Source organism: Amblyomma americanum, chromosome 2, assembly GCF_052857255.1.
Source record: "Amblyomma americanum isolate KBUSLIRL-KWMA chromosome 2, ASM5285725v1, whole genome shotgun sequence".
NCBI classification, from domain to species: domain Eukaryota; kingdom Metazoa; phylum Arthropoda; class Arachnida; order Ixodida; family Ixodidae; genus Amblyomma; species Amblyomma americanum.
Window position 1 is genome coordinate 199,140,853 of NC_135498.1, and position 24,946 is coordinate 199,165,798.

Below are 24,946 nucleotides of genomic sequence, written 5' to 3' on the forward strand. Positions count from 1 at the left end.
GGCAAGATTACCGATAGTCCTCAAGGGTAACGAACTGGATTCCAAGGAAAAGGGCGAGTTGCAGGGGTCCGCAAATCTGAGGTGAGCTGATGAGATTAAGATGTTTTTGGGGATAGATAGCCACACGTGGCCCAGGAGAAGGTTATTTGAAGAGGTATAGCAGAGGCCTTTGCCCTCCAGTGAGCGCAGTCAGGCTGATTATGATGATGATTGTGGAATTAGAAGCTGCATTGTGTAGTTGAGTATAGTGAAAGCAACTCTGGCAGTGAATTGATAAAGGAGAGCCAATTCGCACAAGACGTACCTTTGTACAACAATCAGCCACCATTCTACTCTCCTGAGTATACGACCTGCCTTGCTCTCCAGCGCGGCAGCGACCGCTGTTCGGCAGCTAGCGGCATTTCTGGTCACGGCGCCGGTAGGTAATGTGTCGCCGCCGTTGATCAGTGGCTCTTACTGAGATTATGAATGTACTAGCGTTCCATTTATTTCCATTTATTCTTCTTGCATCAGCTTGCACTTATACGATAACAGCCGCCGCGGTGGCTGAGTGGCTATGGCGCTCGGCTGCTGACCCGAAAGACGCGGTTTAGATCCCGGCCGCGGTGGTCGAATTTTGATGGAGGCAAAATTCTAGATGCACGTGTACTGTGCGATGTCAGTGCACGTAAATAACCCCAGGAGGTCGAATGTTCCGGAACCCTTCAATACGGCGTCCCTCATAGCCTGAGTCGCTATGGGCCATTAAACCCCGATAAGCAATAAATTATAAACCTTACACCATACTATTTCTAAGCTCGTGTAATTCGTAACAAATTAGAAGTTCCCAGTTTCGGGCACGACGATAACTTCGGAGTTCTACACGTCAGTTTAGGCGAGTCAAAACCCGAAGTAACCAGCTGTCAGCCTCATATCCATATGTATACTTTGAACTGAACAATAACACACGATCCTATTCCCGTGTTTTCTTTAGCGGAAAGCTCTATTTAATGAAAAGATAGAAGATGATTTAAGTGTACAAGAAGCGCCGACTGCGCCTTTCGCATCACAGACACTAAACGTATAAAGTATGATGTAATCAACTTGGTAGCTATTACCAGAGCCGTGCCCATAAGCCGCCTCTTTCTACATGCCGGGCATATGTCTCATGAAGGGTGATTTAGATTTCGATGTTTAAGAAATAACATGCAAGTGCACGCACAATTCGCAAGCACGAAACCTTACTAGATGGTTCTGAGACTTTTTTCCTGGAATGAATTACGCAGTTTTCTCAGTATAGCTCACGCGTGCAGTCGTAATTGTTCACTCTTTCATGAAATGCAATTCACTTTATTTATTTCATTAATGACAAGGAAATCCATACTTTTGAAACAAGTTTCCAGCCTGGTCCCACAAAGAAACTGCAGTGCCATCTTCGCCATCCGCCGAGTATCATAGACTTCGGGCCAAGGCCCTCAAACTCTGCTAGCAGACATGACGCTTTATATCCTAGAAATGGCAGTTCTCTATTCGAGTTATGTGAGAAATGGAAAAGGGTGAGCTGCAGTGTGAGTGCTTGCGGCTACTCTCGCAGTTGACGATTTCAACGTAGGGCTCTATATTATGGCACTAGGTTTCACGAGCCGTGCAAGGGCAAGGTTCACTAATTAATCATACCTTAAGCGGGCATCGGTGAGACGAACTCGCCTATAGAGCGTACAGACGACCCTAAAAATTCGCTTCGATCATTTGCGATTGAGGTGCTTCGAACATACCTTCTGTATAATGCCATTCTCATTCGGACTCTTCATAACAAGCTCGGTGATATTCTGGCCAGCCAATTTCCAACTTATTACTACCTTATCGGTGATACTGTTGCGCACTGTTTCAGAACCCCATTAAGATTCGTAGTGTGTCCAAGGCAAGCAAAAATGCAATTTCTTCCATATATATCTGGCAAAGAGTTGTGCAGTGTTGTGCATTATCACTGTGTCTGCTGATTTCTGCACTGAAGCGCTTCTTGTAGCACGGGCAATTTTACTGCGGCAGGAAAGATGTTGTGAGGGCTTTGGAAGTGGTTCCTGGTGACACTGGCAAGCGCAGTCACAGCTGGTGGTTCATACTTCATTTTCCCCACTCCATCCGCAAAATTACGATTTACTCTGACGTACAAGAAGTATATAATACCGTTTGTTATTTCAGACGGCTGCGCACAAAAGCTGATTTTGTTAATTCGGTAATGTTACACATTGAAGAGGCCACCTAGGTGTTACGCGGAGCTTGGTCACTTTGGATTCTAAGTAGGCAGTGTAGGTCGCGCAGTTTAGATATTCGCAAATTAGTGATGCCAGGAACCAGACGTCAGTCGTATGTGCAGTCAGCATCATTTGTGACGAAATCATTAAGCAATCGAAAGAAGCACTCTAAAATGGATGCTCCGTGCTTCACAAGCTATCTATAAGTATCCGCTAAACTTTGGTAGTTTTACACTCTACAAAACCGGTAGTTGCAACTGAAGGTTTTCAATTGAACGAGCCATTCTTGAAAACTCCTGATAAACACATCTAGCAACTCGTTTTCAGCACTGGACAAGATGAAACTCAAAATTTAGCGCCACGAAATCATTGGTAGAAACAATGGTAGACTCGAAGGCAAAACTGCTGGGACAGCTCCCATCCTACCAGTGCAAGTGGGCGATTGTAATCATTTGTTTTTGGTTGCCATACTGTAAAGTGAGTGTTGTTTCTCTTTCTAGATCTGGAATGCTTTAAACTCTCTAAAATCATCGTAGGTGGCGTAGGTGTGCCGAGCCGTGTACCGGTGCCATCAAAAATTTAATCTTTAGTTCATTGTTCTAACAAGAGAAAACACTGGCTGAGTCACCGAGGCTACTCTTCCCCCTTTGCTGAGATTATATACTCCTCACCTTAACAGCCAGATGGCTTGGATTATTGAACATATGCAATACAAGGTAACGGACGAATTTGCCGACACTGTTCGCTGAACCTCCCTGGCTCTCGGTGTGTTAGCACAAAATAAAATACGGAATTAGACAGATTCACGGCATGATAACAATCACCTAAGCTCAAGTTATGACTCCAAAAAATGTTTTTTCTGTTGTTGTTTTTTTTTTTTGGGGGGGGGGTGCGAAAGTGGTTGTTGAAAGCGTAAACTTTGCTTTTCTACACATTTGCATTCTTCTTCGCTAAAGTTAGGAGCTAGGAACTCTCATTCTTGGTACTATGAGCTATGAATCAAGCGCAGTTATGTAGTTCTGTGGGTCTAGATTATGCAAGGCGTAGCACGCTGCTATTCTTGTAGACATTTAGCGTTAGTGAATAAGAGAGCAGGTGAGGTAGTGCGTGTGCTGCTGCTAATATTTTTTTCGCTACTTCAGGAGGTGTAACCGGCTCGCAAAATTTGTGCGATGCTTGGCCTTAGGGGTGACCTTGGCCAAACCATAAATAAATGAACAGAATAAATATTGCCGTGACTAGGATTCGAACACGCGGTGGCGTGAACAGATAAGCTTCTCTGACCACTGCACGAGAGCACTATGATATCGCCACAGCCGATCACACCACGTGTTAAACTGCAACACACTCTCGTGCTGTATATTGCACATCGCCGTCTTCAACTAATGTTACTATCTAACTAATATCGTCGCCGGAAGTGCCGACGTTCCAAAAAAGCAAAAGTATGAGCCAACCCAGCTACACACGTTTCCGCACGTCTGCTCGGTTTACTGCGTAAAAACCCAGCCACGTTTTTTTTTATGTTTGGTCACTTTGGAAAAAGACTGCATGGCCGGAAAACCATGCGCTCACTCTCTTTTTGATCAGTCGGTTAAAGTAACACATTCTCCTCAAAATAGTCACATCCTATGTACACTTTATCTGGAATGTGATTTGTATACAGGCGGGAAGGCACATGCTCAAAACGCGTGCAGCATCCGGCTCAGAGGTGGGAAGTTCGCTTAATATAGACATCAGGCTGGAAAAATTTATAATTGTTTAAAGCTGGTCATATCCAAGTGTGTCGGCGGAGCACATCATTTACAGTGGCAGCGAACGAAATTCTGAAACTTTGATGCCTATCATTAACGCTCGGGAATCGGAATGATTGCCCCAATTGGAGCAAACTATCTTATTATGATACCGCATCCTCAGTTCTGACAGCAGCAAGCTCGCTCTTTGTGACGCAGATTAAAGGAGGAGGAGGAGGAGAACCAGAGGACTTCCGGGGCACCTTCACCCGCTCCATGCGCAAGGTCCAGCAGGAGGTCTTGCAGCGGCACAACGAATACAGGGAAGCGCACGGTGTTCCTCATCTGAAAGAGGACGAGCAGGTGAGCGGCTTCTCTCTGGTTTCCATCATAATCGAAGGCGCCAGTAGCAAACGATCGATATCTGAGGCATGAAGAATCGAAAGAGATGAATTATTCTGGGTTTAACCTTTTCGCTCTCAGAAGGTAGGGCTTACTGGAAAAGGGCATGTTGTTTTAGGCAACGAACGAATGGCCGTTTATTTAAAGTTCTGTTCACCAGAACCAACTTTCCAGAGCTGACCTTGGTATGCGCGAAAAGAAGCCCATCTCGAAACAAATTGAGCGTAGCCCATACAGCTTTGCAGATTTCCCAGCCGAAGATCTCAGTTATATGGCTTTTTTTTTTTAATGCGACAGCGTTTATCAGCTTGCGTGTCAGAAAATCTGGCATCGATGGCACTGTACGCTGAAATATTGAACGGTTGACACGTCATCATGTCAAAGCCGGTGGACACGTAGCGAACGGCGCAGTGTGTGACGTCACATGTCACATAATCGCGGAGCTTTGCTGCGACGTCTCCGCGGCGGGCGAAGCACCTGTCAGCCGCGCGGTGTTGGGCACGGTCTAGTGCGGACGTGATCCGCGGTGCGTTGGCGCCAGAAACAGAGGCGTCGTGCGCTCTATTAGTGTTTCTGTTAGTAAGCGCCGTGTATTATCCTTTCTTTTGTCTTAGCCCTTTCGCGCAGTTTATCCTTAGCTTCAAAGGCTGGGCTACGACTGCGTTCATGTTTCTTGCCAACACAAAAAAAGGGCTAAGACAGGGTAGACCATTGCACCAATTGTAATATATTAAGGAACACGACCAGTTAAACTGCCGGACAATGGAATCTGCTCGATGCCATTTTTTCACACGTGCCCGAGCACGTTCTTGTATGAGAAGGAAAGATAGTACCTCTCAGGTTCATTTTTCCGAGTCTTCGTATTCTATATCCTGGCTTTTTAAATGCTCAGTCGCTGCTTTTTTTAACCGAAGTGTTGATCCGACAAAGTTAGATATTGGTGCTTCCAAGTCGTAAGAAGATTATTCCTATGCTAAGGTAAATTGCAGGTGCTGCATTGCTTTACAAGAAAAGATGAGAAGCCAAGAAAGATGTTCAACATGGTTAGGCGCCCACTAACAACTGAAGTTTTATTCTTGACATGAAGAAAAATAAAGCGCATAGGATAGAGAGAAAAAATCCCTTGATTATAAGAAGCAAGTCTAAGTACAAGAGGTTATTTTCAGTTGTTCTGTCTTTGGATTCCTTAGATACCTAGCGGCATAAAAAGATAAATAGATTACCTTGATTATGATAAACCGAATTACTCTATTTTCATGTGGCTTGGATGAACGTACGGACACAAAAAGAAGACTTGTACATTTCAAACAGTGTGTTGCGCTGACTTGAAATCCACAAAGAAGTGATCGACTTGGCAACGGATGTGGTGGCGAATGCGTCTGGCGGCTGCCGGAAATCCGAATCACAGCCCTGAATTTACATGGGACGAAAAATTTGGGGATAATCCTCGGAAAGCGCAACCGACCATATCGAAATACATAGTTGTTTCACGCAATTCCAATCTTGGCAGATAAGCCTGGTCGCCTCTTGGAAAACAAAAATGTGATATTTCACCGCCACGGGGGTCTTGGAGCTTGAACAAATTACCATTACTAAGCTTTGCGTAATTACCCTGTCCTTTAAAAAGGATTTGTCCGTCGCATTGCCACAAAAAAAATACAGGCAAGAATAACGTAAGCACGTAAGTAAGTCCGTGGTGGCGACTGAGCGTCTACACCCATATATACTGTCACCAGGCTCTTTTCTATATGGCGACGGCGTAGGTTGTAGCGTCGGTCGGGCGTCGTTGCACTGTTGGGTTTTGATTCAGTGCCGGGAACTTCACCAGCGTCTGCGCGCTGTAGGCGAGCGGTGACGTCAAAAAGATCTTTGTCGGGAATATCGACAGCATGACTTCGAACATGGTCGCGGCTTCCCTGCCATGGACGAGCGGAAACGGCATCCTCTGAGTGGTCTCCCGCATAACGGCGTTGCAAGGAAATACGACGTGGGGTACCATGACATCCTAGGTCCCGTGTTCCGCTCTATATAGGGTGTTTCACGTCATTTTAGCCAAGGTTTAAAAAAATTGGCGGTGGTTTAGCTTTGCTTAAACTTGGAGGGATGCGATAGCTACAGCTGGCCGAATGGAACTTGGTCACATGACCAACCATGTGACGAACCACGTGATCAGCCACGGCGCCGCGCCGCCGGCAGCTGATCCGAAAGACATGATCAACCACGTGACAGCGTGGCGGCGCAGCCACAGTGTGGCGGAGCAGCCAAAGGGTGGCAGCCCAGCCGGGTGGCTCGTGACACCGTTGGAGGAGAACGCTTTTTTCGGAGCTACAGCGACTTCGTCCGAAGCTAAGTGCGTTTTAGTGTTTACTTTTGTACATGCTGTAAGGGCGGTAGTATTAAACCGTGTTAAGGGTAAGAAGGCTAGCGGAAGTTTGTGTGCCGAAGGTTTTTGAGGGAATTTTGGTGGGCTTTTACTTTACGAAGTCGGCCGGACGATGGGTAGGCAAACTAGGAAAGCCAAGGTGAACGGGGTGTTAGTGCAGTGCAAGAGTGCGATCGCTGCTGCTATTTAGACGAGACCGAGTTCAAGAGCTTAGCTGAGGCAAATGGGGCTAGCTTCGGGCGCCTGCTATGTAAGCGTTTTGAGGAGGCCGTTTGGACGTTGAAAAGAGAATGGGCAGCGAGGATTAAGGAACTAAAAGAGGACCTGAAGATGGTACGACAGGAACGGAAACTCAGGTCGTCGAGTCGCTTAAGAGGGAGGGGGCTAATTCCGACATTTTGGATCGAATTGCCGGCGATCTGAAACAGGAGCGGAAAAAGTGGGCCCAGCTAGAAGAGCAGGTGGAAGCGCTCAAATCGCGGCCGGCAGGGCACCCCGGTTCGGAGCAGTGTCAGGTGGGGGACGAGGCTCGTCGATCCCACAGTGCTGTAGCGCAGCAGGTTTTGAGTGGGGAAGACAGCGAGTTAAAAACGGGCATGGTGACGCGTGACAGTAGCCTACGGCAGCGGGAGAGACAGCTAGCGCGATCCGGAGGGCAACAATTGCGATCAGGAAGTCAACCATAAGAGCACAGAAGGCTTCTGGTAGTCGGTGACTGAACGTTGCGAGGGTTGAGGGAGGCGTTTTGACGACAGCGAAGGCGGCCAGGCGGGTGCAGGTGGAGGCCCAGTCAGGGAAGTGCATGGTAGATGCAATGGCCAAAGCCCAGGAGATGTTAGGGGACATAATGGATGGCGAACACCTTGTCGTTATCTATGCTGGCCTCAACGATGTGCTGAAGGGGAGGAACCAGAATCTCGAGAAGCAGTTAGAAGTGGGGATGCGTAGGCCTAGAGAGGCCTCTGAGAGTGTGCGTGCGACCATTAGCCCAATCCCAGAGGTCCAGATGCACTCCAGCGACACGGAAAAGAGGGTCGTTGAGGTTAACAGTGTAATTAGGTTATGAGTCGACGAATAGGTTACGGGGTAATGGAAGTTAACAGGGACGTGTACGAGGTCAGCTCTCAACCTTCTGCGCAGAATGGCATTCACTACGGTGGTGCCACTGGTAAGAGTGTGGGTAGTAGGATAGGTCGCCAGGCAAAAGCATTTTTGGGGAGAGACAGAGCTTTGAGGGAACCAGTGTAGAAAAGGAAGTACCAAGGTCACAGAGTCGATGGAACCATAAGACAAGAAATAGACACAAGTGCCTGGGCCAAGTTAATTAGGATTTGTGTTACATTAACATGTAAAGTGGAAAGAATAGACGGAAATGGGAGGAAATAGAAGAACAGTTAAGACAGGGGCAATTGATGGTTTATGGTTTAGTGGAAATGCATCTATGAGACATGGAGAAACCACCCTGTAACCCAGACCACGCGTGGGAATATTGCAATAGAACAAAGGGCAGCAGAAAGAGGGGTGGAATTGGGGCATTCATTCATAAAAGTATGCGTTTTCAAAGAGATAAACTGGGATACAAGGAGAATTTATTGCTAAAAGAGAAAGTGGCATTGGAGCAAACACTCATTAGCTTTGTATACCTGTGGACAGGAGCTAATGCCAAAAAGGAAAACAGGAAAATGTTAGAATTTATTTCAAGCTACATAGATGAGCTAGGAGGACCAGGCGAGATAATTATAATAGGTGACATGAATGCACCCATTGAAGACCTGGATGGGTACACAGATTCGGCAGGAAGCATGTTGCTGGATATGTGTGACAGGTAGGATTTCGTTGTATGCAAGAGTACCAAGAAGTGGGAAGGGCTGATAACATGGGAGGCATGGAGTCTGCACTCGACGATAGATTATGCACTTATATCACATAAGATGTATAATAGATTAGGGGTAATGAGCGTAGATGAGCATTGTTCCAGAAGTCTAGGTAGTGACCACAAACGTATCAAGTTCAGTTTCAGAAGAGCAACCAAGGTAGGACTGAAGCGAGAACAACAATCAGAGTGGGATTTTTTACTCAGAAAAGCAATTGGAAGCAGCAGCCAAGCAAATTGAGAAAGTAATTTTTGGGGATAATGAAGCAGAATGAACTAATACCAAATTAACTTGATTACTTAAGCTACAGCTAGCTAGGTTGCGAGTCAAGCAAAAAGACAAAAGATGCAAGCCCAAGTGTTTGTGGCATGAGGAGGTCTTAAAGGGGATCGAAAAACGTGAGGAAGATTCCAGAGAACACATATTCCAAGAAAAGGGGGGAACCAGAAGCTGAAGTAGCCATAAAAAGCGATACCTTCATAAACTGTAGAAGGGAAGCATCATATTTGATCAATGAGAAAATTAGATGAAAGGTGGCCCAATGGATGTCAAAAGTAAATACAAAGAATAGAAAAGACGCTCAGAAATTTTGGAAACATCTAAATACAATGAGTAAGAAGACAAGGATAGAGCAAATTTTTTTTCCTACAGATCAGGGTATTCGACTAGAAGGGAATGAACCAATGAAACACATAAGAACAAGGATGACAGAAATTTTTAAAGAAATTTTGCATAATCTATCAAAGGAGGATGGACCGCTTACTGCAATTGCTTCATTTGAGCAAAGAGAGTGGGAAACGCCAGAGAAGAAGGTTTCTATTGGCACGTCGACAGGACCAGAAGGTGTTCCGTTATGTTAATAAATAAGCTAGGACCAAAATCTAAGGAAACATTATTACAGGTAGTGAATAAAATAATATTGGATGGCAAAGCCCCCGATGAAAGGTGATTAAGAAGAAAGAACATGATATACAAGAGAAAGAGGGACAAAGCTGACGTAAGTAACTACTGTCCCATAACAGTGACATCTGTGGTTTACAGGGTGGTGATGCAGATTATAAAGAACCGACTGCAGGCTTTGGTGGAGAATGAGGAGGTGCTAGGGGAGCTGCAAAATTGGTTCCGGAAACAAAGGAGGTTGGAGGACAATCTGTTTTCGTTGACGCAGTGTATAAAGATTGCTGAAAAGGAACACAGGCCCCTATGGCTAGCATTTCTGATTACTAGGGGAGCCTACGACAAGGTTATTCAAGAGTATTTGTGGGACATACTGGGAACATTGGATGTAGAGGATGGAGTAATTAGTCGTTTAGGAGATATATATAAAGGCAGCAGAGTGCTTATAAAATGAAAAAAAATGTATCAGGGCCTGTAGAGATACAGCGGCGGCTTAGGCAAGGATGTCCTCTGTCTCCTTTGTTGTTCATGTTGTACCTGCAACGGTCAAACTGCAGGCCAAACTGGAGAGGAGTGGATTAGGCTTCAACATTTCTTTTTACATGCAAAGGGCAACAGCCATTACTGGGGTTAAAATACGCGGATGATATAGTGCTAATGACTGACAACAAGGAAGATTTGCAGAAGTTGATGGACATATGTGGTACAGAGGGAGGTCATTATAATTCAATTTTAGCAAGAAAAACTCTGCAGTCATTATATTTAATGATGAGGGCGGTGAGCATAGAATACAGGAGTTCACGCTAGAATTAGTGTATGAGTAAAAGTATCTTGGGGTGTGGACAATTGACGGTGCTGAGTATCTGACAGAGCATGAAAAATACGTAAAGAATAAAGCTAGTAGGAATAGAGCTCTCATGAAAAATAGGGCACTGTTTAATTATATAGGTATGAAGTGGTAAGAGGGATCTGGAAAGGGTTGATGGTTCCTAGCCTGACTTTCAGTAATGCTGTCCTGTGCATGAGACCAGATGTTCAATCAAGGTTATAAATCAAACAACTCGGCGTAGGGAGGCTAGCGTCGGGAGCACATGGTAATACACCAAATCAGGGGGTAAAGGGTGATATGGGATGGGCGTCATTTGAGAGGAGAGAAGCTATCAGTAAGATAGCATTTGAGGAGCGATTGAGAAAAATGAGCGAAAAGCAGTGGGCTAGAAATGTTTTCAGTTACCTGACCATAAGGAATGTTAACACGAAATGGATAAAGCGAACTAGAAAATTGACAAGTAAATATCTGGACAGCAGTAGGGGGCAAATCAGCAATTATCGATTAAGAAAAGGTTAAACAAACAGAGAAAGCTCTGTGGAAATCCGGGATAGTGACGAAATCGGCGCTGGGAACATGCAGTATGTTTAATCAAGAAATTGCCAAAGAAAATATCTACGATAAGTGTAGGGGAACCTCTTTGTTGTTTGAAGCCAGGGCGGGAGTTTTGCGCACTAAGACATACAGAGTCAGGTACCACAAGATAGACACGTTTTGCGTTGCATGCGGAGATTAGGAGGAAACGGCTGAGCACTTTTTACTTTTCTTTAAACGGTTTCGCCTTACAGCGGAAAGCAGCGGGGTTGATTTATCTAATGCATTGGTGTTTAAGAATAGTGAGGAAAAGTAGATTTTAAGCGGGCAGAAGTAACCAAGCGAACGTTATTTGATTGGTGGCTAAAATCAAGACCAGTAAAATTTTACAAGCCATGGCTAGGTGGCTTGAACCACCGCCCGATTTAAAGGGTTCAGCCATATCAGCCACACGGTGCCACCGCCGCCACCGCCACGGCGCCGCCATACTGAACTCTCGAAATGCTACCGTAATGTAGCTATCACTACAAAAGCAGTGCATGACAGCTTCGCAAAGCCAACGACGTACTTGTTCCCGTAATGCGGTGCTCGACAATGTGTTTTTTTTTTAAATCTGCCTAGTTGGTTAATGAGCAAAGAACAGTTTTCAGAATATTGTTCGCTTTAAGGCCAAGTTTGAAGTTTCAAGTTTAGTGAGTAACGCACACAGTATTAGGGATTACAATAAAATCGATGCATTAGGAGGTCGCATATTACAGGACTGTCTGGGGAACCTCCTTTCAGTGCGTTCTCTTAAGTCTTAAAGGATTTTACGAGACCACCGATCGAGTGTTTTGTAGCAACGTCAAAAGCCAGCATTTTGCTCAGTCAAAACCTCAACAGTCATGCCGGCATTGCAGGCATCTAAAGATTTAAAAATACTGGAATACATCTTTAACTGCTGCACAGCTACCATAGTCCTTCATAAAGTCAGTAATACAATTCCAATGAGGAAGGATGTTAGCAGGGCGACATGATCTCGCCAATGCTTTTCACTGTCTATATAAAGAAAGTATTCAGAGGCTTATATTGGGAACAGTTCGGCATAAGAGTTAATAGATAATATCGTAGTAATCTTTTGACATTGCTGCGCTAAATCACCCACGAGATGAACTGCGTATCGTGATCAGTGATCAGTGGGTCTAAAAATTAACATGCAGAAAACCAAAGTAATGTTCCACAGTCTCGCAAGGAAACAAAAGTTCGGAATTGGCAGCGAAGTGCTGTAAGTAGTAAAGCAAGACGTCTACTTAAGGCAGGTAGTGATCGCAGATCCAGATCACACGCGTGAAATAAGTAGAGAAGTAAGTACGGGGTAGAGCTAATTTCCCAGGTTATCTCAGATCATGAATGGCAGTTCACCAATATCCCTCAAAAGAAAAGTGTATAAGAGCTGCTTCTTACCGGTACTCACATATGGAACAGAAACGTGGAGGGTAGTAAAAAGGGTTCAACTTAAGGACAACGCAGCGAGCTATGGAAAGGAAAGTGATAGAAGTAACGTTTAGGGGAAGGTACCCATGAACAACAGGATCGCAAGAAAGTAGCTGTCATTCCTTACATTCATCAGACCTTCATACAACCTATAGAAAATATTAAAACGAGCAGGCGTTGAAGTTGTATTTTCAGCGCCCATAAAACTGCCTATGCTTTGCAAAAAGACAAATGCGTGCGGTAACGAGGAGAAAAAAAAGATGTGCAATTGACCATCAGAAACGATTTGTCACTTGTGAAGAGCGTGTTGTCTACCGTGTACCGTTGTCTTGTGGCCCCGAATATATAGGACAGACAGGGAGATGTGTAAATAGCAGGTTAAAAGAACATGACTACCACGTTAATGAGAGCACATCGGGCCACCTAAGCCAGCAATGTCGCCCCTGCAAGATGCACTGTAAGAAATGGGGCCGTCCAAAGCCGTATATGCCCCTGTTTAAAAGGAGCTAAGTTATCAACCGCCACAATGATAAGCAGGTTAGAGAGATTATTGATGCTTTTATTTCACACGGAGGCAACAGGTGTGTGAGCGTGGCATCATTGACACTATCAGCAAAAGAGCTCTTCTAAATCGATGGCAACCAGCGAAAGGCTGAGTTGTATAGCTTGTATGAGCTGACCCGATCGCTCTTTCCCATTTCACGCTGTGGTTCACGTATTAATATGTAGCAACAACGAGAAATAAACAGTTGACAGTCAGCGCTCATGTCGTTCTGTGTTCCTCCAGTTGTCCTGTCTTGCTGCGCGCTGCTCTGTTGTTATGGTTGAGAGACCTGAAGCTGGCAGAATGGGTGAGGGAACAAGCGCGGAATGGGCAGGGAGTGTAATGCGCAGGCAATATAACCGATGGTCCCTAAGCGTAACAGACTGCTTTTCAAGGCAAGGCAAATGGAGCAGGGGGCGGCGGAAAGTAAGGAGGGCGGATGAGATGATGTTTGCGAGGATAAGGTGGATGCAGCTGGCGAAGGACAGGGTTAATGGAGAGAAATAGGAGAGCCCTTTGCCCTGCAGCGGGCGTAGTCAGGCTGCTGATGACGATGATCCCCTACGCAGCCTTGTTTTCCTGTATTTATAAAAATCCCATGAAACATAAAAAACGCGTGATTGCTCTTTGTGAAACTGTAGTGTAGTACTGACGAACGCATTTTGAACTAAGGAAGCGTGTTCGCTCACTCTGTCGAAGTGAGCGGCCGGCGTCGCTATAAACGTAGTCTTGAAACCAAGCACGTTCATCGTAACATCAAGACCGCGCTCCGTAATACGCAATAATTCATAGGCAGCCCACCGGAAGGCAAAATCTTTATATGGCCATTCGCAACGAACCCCGGCAGTGTCGGCGTCCACGAAAAGTAGTCCACAAAAATTCCAACGACGTCTTGAGCTCACAGAAAAATTATTATGAAGGTGTGGGCAATTGAACGAGAGACCTGGAGATTGCGACGAGAGAACGCAACCCAAAGGCTACAGTGCATGCGCTGCCTTATGACTGTAGGCTACTGAGTAGGTGTGTCGTTAAAGAGGAACGAAAATAATTAAATTAAATAAACAACTGCTTTCGCCTTGGAAGCCCGTCAGTCATCTGAAATGGACCGAACACTGAATTTTAAGCCCCTAATATTTTTCCTCAGAGCAGAAACTGGGCTGGCGAAGGTGCTCGATTCCACAACGGTTTTTTTAGAAACGCTGTAGATATTTACCGAAATATCTAAATCAGTGCATCTGTCTGGTTTTATGTATCCTTATTCAGGAAGCCATGATCAGCAAGCGAGGCACCAATTGCATGTCGGCAAAAAAGTCTCGGCCAAAAACTAATATAAATCTTGCCTGGAAGACAGTGATGAAATATTTTTTGTATAAAGCACCGTTCATTTTAATTTCCGCACTCAATGCTGTTACGGCATAGTGATGTCGGTCTCGTCGAAAAATGTTTTAATGGACTGTGGTTGCCGCTCCATCAAAGAAATTCGCTGAGACACTGATGTATTACCACGTAAAGAGCAGTGTTTTCTAACATCTTAGAAAAAAAAGAACATTTTTTTTCCTTTACTTATTGCTTGTCCCCTCCTCGCCACCATCCTTGAGTTCTCAGTGCGTTACGAATGAGAAGGCTTTGCCCTTGCGCAAGTGCTCCCGTTAGGAAATGTGTGCTTCAATAAGCGCCCGTCCCGCCCTTCTCCAAAAAAAGAAATTGAAAACACAGTGACGCCATCTGGTGAATAAAGCTCGAAGCATATGGTCCACGATTTGAAGGGAGCGTTGCTTTTCATCGAGGAACGCTCTGGAGAAACTGTACGCTATCATAAAATACCAACTCTCCTGAAATATGTGTTGTGTTCGGTTTAAGGGCGCATAAGCATCTAGAGGTTTCTAAGGGTCCGGTAACCTCAATGCCCACCCTTGCTTGGGCAAGGATCTCGAGGCTCCCTACCCATGAGGTAAAAAAAACCTCAGCTTTCATCTCAGGAACGAGAAGACGGCTGCGGTGTAACCCCGTATGTAACAAGACGCAGGGTCGGAATTCAAAGCTTTTCTAAGAGGCCTGCTTTCCTTAAAAAGCTAAAAACACTTGGGATATCAATAAGTGCGTCCTGACCTAAACTCAATACTGGGTGAAGAGGAATGTGTTCTTTGTAGCATGGAGTAAAATGCTTCCTCCTCAGTGGTTCAAATTTTGTGCATGAGAATAAGATGTATACTGTGATTTCATCTCCGCAATTTTCAGGAATAGGTTGGCCTTCTTGTGTTAGTTGGAAGCTGTGCCAGCATAATATTACCTCTATGAAGCGTTCCTGCTGACTATGGGTTTTCCATTCACCAGTACAGGCTTTACCAAATGCAGTTTATTTTTTACTTCATTGTCCCAGGTTTGCCACCATTTAGCCTTGAGATTAGTGTATTAGTTTCATGCAGTCTTTATAAGGCTCGTTGACTATCTTGATTTCATGACTACGAGCTTGTGCAGCACATTTTTCGGCTCTTTCAGTGCCATATATTACAACACGGTTTGGCACCAAGCAGTATTTTATTATATGTCCCTGTGTTCTGACTATTTCTTTGTTGTGTGGTATGTTTCCTAGAGAGAGTTCGACTGCGTTTTTGTAATGTAATTCAATGAGCATGCTAAATGAATCTATGAGGATTATGCTGTTTTTAATGCGGTTATTTTTATTCTGCCTACAGCAATAGATACTGCATAATATTCGGCAGTAAAAATGGAGGCACAGTCAGGAAGCCTTAAATTTTCCATTTCCTTATACAACCACGAATCCAACATATTCTGCTGTTTTTGAGCCGCTCTGTGTAGTTCGCATTTTTCTTGTAGTTCCCGGTATTCCTGTAATATGTGCTGGTGTGGTGTTTTTTTTTTCGGAAGTGTGTCAACGTGAAGTCGCTCATAGTGGGAAGGCTGTACCATGGGGACAGTAGGTCGTGCCCTGAGGCTGCATTAGGCAGGTTATTCAGTATTGCTAGTTTGGTAACTATCTTCGAAGCAGTGGTGTGATTTACCGGGGTTAGTTGTTGAACAGTATTCTGGAGGTGCGCTTGGTAATTACGCAAAAACAGAGGTGCTCAGGCAGGGAACGGATTTCTCACGATATATGTGCAGGTGAGCATACGTCTTCTGTCTGTAAGGGAGGGTTAGCTCATTCCTACATAGAGACTGTTAATGGGGGATATTCTGTATGCGCCAGTTGAGAGATGAAAACCAATATTATGCTCTGGGTCCGGTTCTTTAAGATATGATGGCCTCGCAGACCCATACTCAACGCATCCATAGGCTAAGGTAGAGCGTACGACAGACCTGTAGATTTGTAAAAGACATGTTCTATCAGATCCCCAGCGTTTTCCTGACAGCACTTTGAGTATATTCAGGGATCGGGAGGCTTTTTTATTATGTTTATATGTGGCAGGACTGCAAGTTTCTTGTCAAATGCGCCGAAAAATTATTTTTTGTTTTACTGGAAGTATAATCTCATTTAAGTGCAGGGTGAGATCAATCTGCAAACCTAATTTGAGCAAGAACAGAAAAGCAACTGTTTTTTTTTTAAATGGAGACCTTCCAGTCTTGTCTGCCCAAACTGCAAGTCTGTTCAATGTCAGTTGTATCAGTCGTTCTCAGGCTGATAGGCTGGAGCATTTGCATGCTATTTGAAGGTCATCGACATATAGAGAATACATAATGGACTTTGGAACAATCTTAGCTATGGAATTCATTTTCAAGACAAGCAGGGTGGTCTTAAAATACACCCTTGCGCTACTCCCTTCTCCTGAACGAAATTTTTGGAAAGGGTAGAGCCTAGGCGAACATGAAATCAACGGTCAGAACAAAATCTTTTAAAGAGTTCAGCATCCTTCGACGCATACCTAGGTCTGCTAGGTCGCGGGGAATCCTAAACCTCAAGGTGATATCATAAGCCTTCTCCAATTCAAAGAACACTGCTAGGCAGTGTTCTTTATCTATAAATGCTTCTCTTGCTGTCTATTCAAGGCAGTTGAGATTGTTCGTTGTTGAACAAGATTGTTTTTAAAGCTAAAGTGGTGAACGCCAAGATGTTCACGAGATCTAATAACAAATATGAGGCTAATGTTCACAACGCTTTCAAACGATTTAGCGGGAGTTTTCAAGGTATATGAGCTTGTATCTGCTAAGGGAGGTTATGGTTTACCACGTTTCAAGAATGGTTCAACAATGGCCTTCATCTACTATTCGGGTATTTTTCCTGACATCCATATTTTGTTAAAAATCTCACAAGTGCTCCAGAAGATGGCTGAGAAAATTGTGCCAGATTTTCATAATGGATTTGATCAAGGCCATGCGCAGTCTGTTTGCCGGTAGATAGAGCTCTATTTATTTCAAGAATTGTGATTAAAGTATTGTATGCTTCGTTTGTGCAGGGGAGACACATTTTTTAAAGCGAAAGCTTTACTAGCCTAAGAGCGCCGATTTCGCTTTCTGCACGAATGGTTTGGTTTGGTGTATAGGGGTTTAACGTCCCAAAGCAACTCAGGCTATGAGACACGCCGTAGTGAAGGGCTCCGAAAATTTCGACCACCTGGGGTTCTTTAACGTGCACTGACATCGCACGGCACACGGGCCTCTAGAATTTCGCCTCCATCAAAATTCGACCGCCGCGGCCGGGATCGAACCCGCGTCTTTGGGGCCAGCAGCCGAGCGCCATAACCACTCGGCCACCACGGCGGCTGCTGCACGAATGACCTTACACGGGCCAGATATTAATATAAAAACAGGCGGGAATCGAACTCAACCCTGCCATGCGAAACGGGGACACTTACACTTGTTCACGACTGTTCTTTTTTCTTTATTTATTTCTGCTGCGAATAACAGCGCTGAGACGAGGTACAAAGAAAAAACAAGACAACAGGACCAGCGCTGTTTTCTTCTTTCTTTGTCCCTTGTCTCAGCGCTGTTATTCCTAGCAGTATGTACCAACTCGCTCAACTCTCCGTTTTATTGAAGTTTATTTATTTTTTTCGGAATACTGTCAGTCCCTTCTTGTAATTTTCGCTGGAGAGGGCAAAACATACAAATATAGGTTCAATGCTAATATTTTTTAGAGTCAAAAAAAGACGCAAAACATGCAATACACATGACAATAATAAAGAAAGCAATCGAGGCATAAAACTCATGATAGCGCTTGTATACAGTGAAGACACTGAGAGGAACACTGTATTACAAGATTATGAACAATGTTATGGTGAGAAGAATGTAAGCACAGAGCTCTCAGCGAGGGTAATAAATTTGTCTATGGTGCGCTGGGCTGTGACTGAAGGATGCAAGCGATTCCAATCTCGGACAACTTCTGGGAAAAAAGAACATCGGAAAGTATTACTGTGACAGATGTATTCTTCAACGGTGAGTGCATGCTTGTGATGTGTTCTTCTAGTCTTCTATGCGAAAAATGTCTGTGGGAGACATATTTAATGCATTATTAAGCAGTAAATACAAAACCTTTAGACGGTGTGATTTGGCATGGCTGGACACCGTGCGAAGCCCAGCCTTGCGTAAAAGATCTGTGGCTGAATGCATGCGTCCTTAGCAGTTGAAGTTAAAATGCACGGCTTCCCTTTGGACCATTTCGAGTGTTTTAACGTTTTTTAGTGTGGGGGAACCAAGCTATGTTAGCGTATTCTAAGACCAGACGGATAAAACTGGCTTAAACAAGAAGTTTTGTATCAGATGTAAAATGACGAAGGGCCCTTTTAAGGAAAAATAACTTTTTCACTGCTTTGCTGGCTGTGCTTTGAACATGCGTAGTCCAGTTTAAGTCACAAGTGTTGACTACACTCAAGCATCGATATTCAGTCAGCCTACGGATATTCATGTTATTCCATGAGTATACACAGTCTAATTTACAGTTTTTCCTTGTAATGGACATAGATACCCATTTATTACACCACTCTGCAATTTTTCCTAGAGCATTGCTAAGTTTTTCCTGGTAATTAACGTCTTTTGTTTCTTGGTATAGCACGCAGTCATCCGCGAATAATCGCATTTTTATATCAGTTTCATTTGATATGTCGTTAATAAAAAGCAGAAACAACAGCGGGGCTAAAACCGTACATTGCGGTACACCTGAAAGAACAGGTACTAACTTGGAGGCATGGCGGTCATATTGCACAAACTGAAAACGGTCAGAGAGGTAATTATAAATTCATTACACCAGTGGTCTATCACCGAATATAGTTTTAATTTTAAAGTGGAGTTTACTATGAGCGACTCGGTCAAAAGCCTTCGATAGATCCAAGAAAAGGGCATCGATTTGTGACTGATTGTTGAGGCATAGCGCAAAATCATGCATAATTTGTAGCAGTTGCGTAGCGGTTGAAAAGCCACTACGAAACCCGTGTTAGTTTCTGGGGAGTATGTTAAATTTGTCAGAAATTTAAAAATGATGTGCTCCAGTAATTTGCAGCATGTACATGTTAGTGATATCGGTCGATAATTAGCTGCAGATGAAATATTGCCTGATTTACGCACCGGAATTACTTTCGCTACTTTCCACTGAGCAGAAACGCTACACTCGTCGATTGATTTTTGATATATCAGGCAGTGGTGTTTACTTATAGGCTCGGCATACCGCTTGAGAAATTTATTCGGGATTCCATCTGGTCCATCACATTTCTTATCATCCATGTTTAACAACATCATAAGCACTCCCGCCTCGGATATTGATGGAGTACCTGTCAGCGTGGTCTTACTTTCGAACGCGAAGGTAAGGTCAGAGCAGTCATCAGGTGTGAACACTGATGAGTGTTAAAGTGAGTGTTACAGGTGTCAGCGTCCATTCCTTCGGTGGATTTTATCTTGCTGCTTGTGCGTTGGGAACTAAGGTATCTCCAGAATTTGCTGAGTGCTGATTTAATGAACTCATTAAGTGTGGTATTCCAATAAGTCAGTTTAGCAGTCTTAATTTTACTTTTTATTAGGTTAGTTAGAGAGTGAAGGTGAGTAAGGTTGTTTGGATCCGGGCGTATTTTGTTTGATTTTCTCAGTCGTATGCTTTTACGCTTGATGTGAATAGCACCGCGTGTTTTTTTATGGATTCTTTTTCTTTGTGCATTTTGTTATAGTGGGAATATAATTGTCAATACAGTGTGTGAAATCAACTTTAAAACATGCCCATACCTGATCAATGGTTGACGAATCATCCATACACAGTTCAAGAAAGTTGGCGTATTCATGAACAAGATATGTCATAATGGCTGCGTCATTTGCCTTTCCAAATGCTAATATCGGCGAAATTCTTTTTTGAAAGCCAAAGGAACAGGGATAGGAAAAGTGCACAACTCAAGCTTATGGTCTGACAAACCTTCTAGTATTTCAGTGTCTATTGTAGTTGATGGAAAATAATCACTAAAGAAAACCAGATCGAGTATCGAGCTGGACGACCCTTGAATGCGAGTAGGTGTGTGGACAAGTTGATTCAAGTTAAATGCAAATATAATGTCCGAGAGAGCATTATTAAACAGAAATCTCGGGATTTGAGAGCTCCTGTCCGGTTCCGAAATATTGAAGTCCCCAGCCAAAATAATTTTGTCACCTGATATGTGCCGGTGCATGTAATCAAGTAAGAGAACCAGGTACTCTGGATCAGCGTTTGGTGGCCTATAGACAGCGCCTACGTGCAGGACTTATCCTTTTAAGTTTAGTTTGCACCAAATGCTTTCGACGTTCGGTACATCAGACATAGGGATGAAAGATAAATCATCCCTCAAGATAATAGCCACAGCCCCGCCTCCCGATGCTCTATCTTTGCGCAGAATAGCATAACCTGGCGGAACAAATTCATTACCTGAGACGTTAGAGTGAAGCCACGTTTCAGGTATAGTGACCACGTCCGGACTCAGTGCCATCAATAAAGCTTCCAGGCATTCCACCTTGTTGACAACACTTCGCGCATTTAAGTTTAGAAGTGTTACATTTGATGAGATCGCGTGGTTCTGTGGACTGAGCTGGATTCCTCATCGTTTTTTGGTTTTATCTCAACCATATTGTCGCTTTCTGCCTCCCATGTAAAAAGGCGGCCAGCTATGCGAACTTTATCGTAAGTTAGCATTACCTTCTCTTTCCGGTCCCGATTTTCTTTAGTTTTATTTCAAAGCTTTTTCCTTAAGTCACGAACATTGCGAAAAATATTTTCACCAATAAAGTATCTGGCATTTTTCAGCTTCTTGCAATTTTGAGGGATTTTTGCATTGTCTCTGTAGTCATGCAACTTAAAAATGACGGGTCGAATCTAAGTGTCGTCATCTGGTTTTGGTCTACAAAGTCGATGAACTCGATCTATTCCCGAAATTTCAACATCAAAAATGTCTTTGAGAATTCCATCTATAACTGCCTCCTGAAGCGTCTCAGGGGATCCTTCCTCAAGTTCATTCAAGCCGTAAACACTCAGATTGCACCGACGACTCCTATTTTCAAGATCATCAAGTTTCTTGCCCATAGTATCCACGCGCTGCTCAAGTACGGTCACCTTCTTCACACACTCTGACACTTGTTTTTCAACTACACCAATCCTCTGAAGTTTGGTTTTTGGTTGGTTACTGTTTTGCCCTCTTTAATTTCTTGTATGGCAGCTGCGATTGCTTTCAATTGGGCGTCTAGCGACATGTCCCCTGGACCCGGATTTGATTCAACATCTCCCCCAAGAAGCAGTAAAAACCGCAAATCACAAAACATTTCAAAAATACGCCGTGGGCACGACAGAATGACCACGCAAACATCATTACTGCGGTAACACTCCATATCATCTGCTCACCTGTACGAAGAACCCAAACGGATTTGAGGCCATGATCCTCGCGTTGCCGCTGTGCCCGCTGCCGAAAGCTATTTGAAAGCCGTTTTTTATACTGGTTGCTTTCGTTGACGATCGGGCTTGCAGATCCAAAGTTGAAAAATTGGTGCCGCTGGGAACGCTGGTTTGTCTCGATAATAGGCATCAGAATGAACGGATGACTCACCAGTCGCCGTCGGGAGCCGGGAAGTGCATCAGCGGTGTGGCATGCTCCGTTGTCGGTCCTGGTGTCAGCAACAACCAAGCAAAAACCTGGACGAAGAACAGAAACAGATTTGTGGCATGATCCTGGCGTTGTCGCCATGCCCACTGCCGAAAGCCACTTGGAAGCCGTCTTTTATACTGGTTTCTGCCGTTGACGATCGGGCTTGCAGATCTAAAGTTGAAAAAATGGTGCCGCTGGGAACGCTGGTTTGTGTCTCGATAATAGGCATAAGAATGAACGGACGAGTCACCCAGTCGCCGTCGGGAGTCGGGAAGTGCATCAGTGGTATGGCGTGCTCCGTTGTCGGTCCTGGTGTCAGCAACAACCAAGCAAAAACCTGGACGAAGAACAGAAACGGATTTGACGCCATGATCCTGGCGTTGTCGCCGTGCCCACCGCCGAAAGTTACTTGGAAGCCGTCTTATATACTGATTTCTGCCGTTGACGATCGGGCTTGCATATCCAAAGGTGAAAAATTCATGCCGCTGGGAATGCTGGTTTGTCTCTCGATAATAGGCGTCAGAATGAACGGACGAGTCACTCAGACGCCGTCGGGAGCCGGGAAGCGCATCAGCGCTGTGGCATGAGCCGTTGTCGGTCCTGGTGTCACCAAGCAAAAACCTGGACAAAGAACAGAAACGGATTTGAGGCCATGATCCTGGCGGTGCCGCGTGCCCACTTCTTTATTGCATGGAAGTACACCCGCCCTGACAGACTTCAAGTCCGAGTTAATCAGGTCGCATCTCGGAACCCGTCATACAAAACCGCACCAACATCCTGCTCTCACTTTGCCCGCACATCAAAATTCCTGGAGACACACGCATGCATCGAGGAAAGGGGGACAGGCAGTAGGTCGATCCTGCGCAGCACGTACCCCCCGCACCATAGCACACTGCTCTCTGAACACAGACTGCAATAAACTTGGCGGCTCTGTGTGGCGATGTGTCATGCGGCTCTTCACAGGCTGAGCAGTCCTAAGAGCCCTAAAATATCCCATTGAAGCTTAAAACCATCCATTCTAATCAATAACTTTAGAGTATAAGACGTAGTCTGAATGTCCTTTTTTGACAGTCTGATGAAGAACGTCCCAAAAAACACGGCATCACGGGAAAACACAAAGCAATGAAAGATTCTTTCAACGGGATGACACGAGCGACAGTTCACAGACCGCGGCACAAAATTTCTTTTTTCTCGAAGCTACGCTTTGATAGGTGAGGTTTACGTGTGCAGTATTAAAGAAGAAAGTTTTTGCGGCTGCTTGAACACACATCCGTTGAACGCGCTTTAATACACTGTTGTCTATATTAGAGAGGTAAGGCTGCCAATACATCGGTACAGGAAACAACGTCTCAATTAGAAAGTTTCTAGTCTGTCTTCTGTACAGACTCTATTAAGAACTCTAAGGAAAACCGTACAGTGATGAAATAAAATGTGTCGACGGCATAATTACGAAATCCCCACAAGGGCTGCTCACTCCTTTCAGCTGTGGGCTCGAACAGGATAGGCACTTAATCGCCTATTGAACATAGCTAGAACGAAGGGATATTTTACTGTTTTTAAAGAGAAAAATCTTGAAGCAAGTTGATGAACAAGAAAGTACTGAATACCAGCTCCACCAGCCTCCAGAGGGAGAAACAAATTGTCTCGACGCATAGGCTCCTATTGAGAGCTGCACACAAAAGTCGCATTGCCATTCTTTGCATTGCCTGTACTTTTTCCCTTGCAAAATCCAACACCTGCATGACATAGATGAGCTTCTATACCAAGAAGATATTGCAAACTTGTGCTCATGCAAATAGCTCCCTGCTCATCCGGGCCTGGGTTTGTCGCCTAACTAACGTGATCAGGAATCCCAGTGAGGGCCACTATAAAGATGCTGATGCAAGGGAACCCCCAAATACTGTAAGTCTTCGGAGTACCACCTGATGCCGTCAAAAAGCTTGGCTTTGTAGCCCAGCGGCCGATCCAGAACCTCTTTGATTTATTAAGGTTAAGAAACGCACCCGAACTATCACAAAACTGCTCAGTTACACGCAAAACTTCGAGCACACTCTTTTTACCAGTACAGAAATTGGCAACGTCATCAGCTTAAGCCAAAAATCCCAGTTTCACATTCCGGTAGTGAGAAGCCACGAATTTCTGTGTTCTTGATTTTACAACGACAAAGGGGCTCAAGATATAATGCGAATAACACCGGTGGTAGCGGGCAGCCCTGTAAAACAGATGTTTTAAAAGAAATAGGTTTGATGAACTCTTGATTAAAAATCACACTTGTAGTGGCCGCTTTATCGCATAGTTCTATGCCTTGAAGCAAGACATCACCCATATTTGCACTCTGTAATAGGGACAACAAAAAATCGTGACGCACCTTATCAAAAGCTTTCATTGTGGATGAACAGCGCAACAAAGGCGGGACAAAGGCAAGACAACCGCTAACTGGCAACTGAGTTTACTGAAGAAAGAAAGGTGGTAATGTATTGCGAAGGCCCAAAATCAGATACAAAAACCGAAAAAAAACGACAAATGGTCGGTAAAAAACATATTCCATGTGCAAGTCAAGATATTGAATTTTTTTGGCCCTTAATGCCACAGAAGGATTGCTCATGCACTTTTCTCCTAGATTATGAATGTGATACGCTTCCATTATTTCTCGCGTCACCTTGTTCTTATGACAGAACAACACTTCTGACTTGTACAGCGGCTCGCATTTGCATTTTTTCGCAGCGAAACTTTGTCCCAGGAGCCGGGTCGTTTTTTTGTTTTCTTTTATGTTCTTTTTCGAGTATGCGCTTGCACCTAGCGCATTAAGCGGCAACGTGGCAAAGGTCTTTTTTTCTTGCGCATTTGTGCTCTATTATCCTCTTATTGAGGTATCTGCCTGTTTGCCCAACATAGGCGGCACTGCACGCGAAGGGTATCTGGTATACCACGTTTTTATAGTCAGTCAACGGAGGGTGACACATGTCGTACCTGGCAACCAACCTTCTTTGTTGGTTGTGCCTGCGAAA

The 24,946-nt window shown here is 44.4% G+C and overlaps 1 protein-coding gene across 1 annotated transcript in view; it reads left to right on the forward strand.

Moving 5' to 3' along the window:
* The window catches only part of LOC144122102 (Golgi-associated plant pathogenesis-related protein 1-like), a 179,966-nt gene that overhangs the window by 79,704 nt on the left and 75,316 nt on the right, over positions 1–24,946 (forward strand). The window contains exon 2 of the mRNA XM_077655627.1: positions 4,184–4,327. Within this exon, the coding sequence (XP_077511753.1) occupies positions 4,184–4,327 (144 nt within the window). The remainder of the gene's footprint in view (positions 1–4,183; positions 4,328–24,946) is intronic.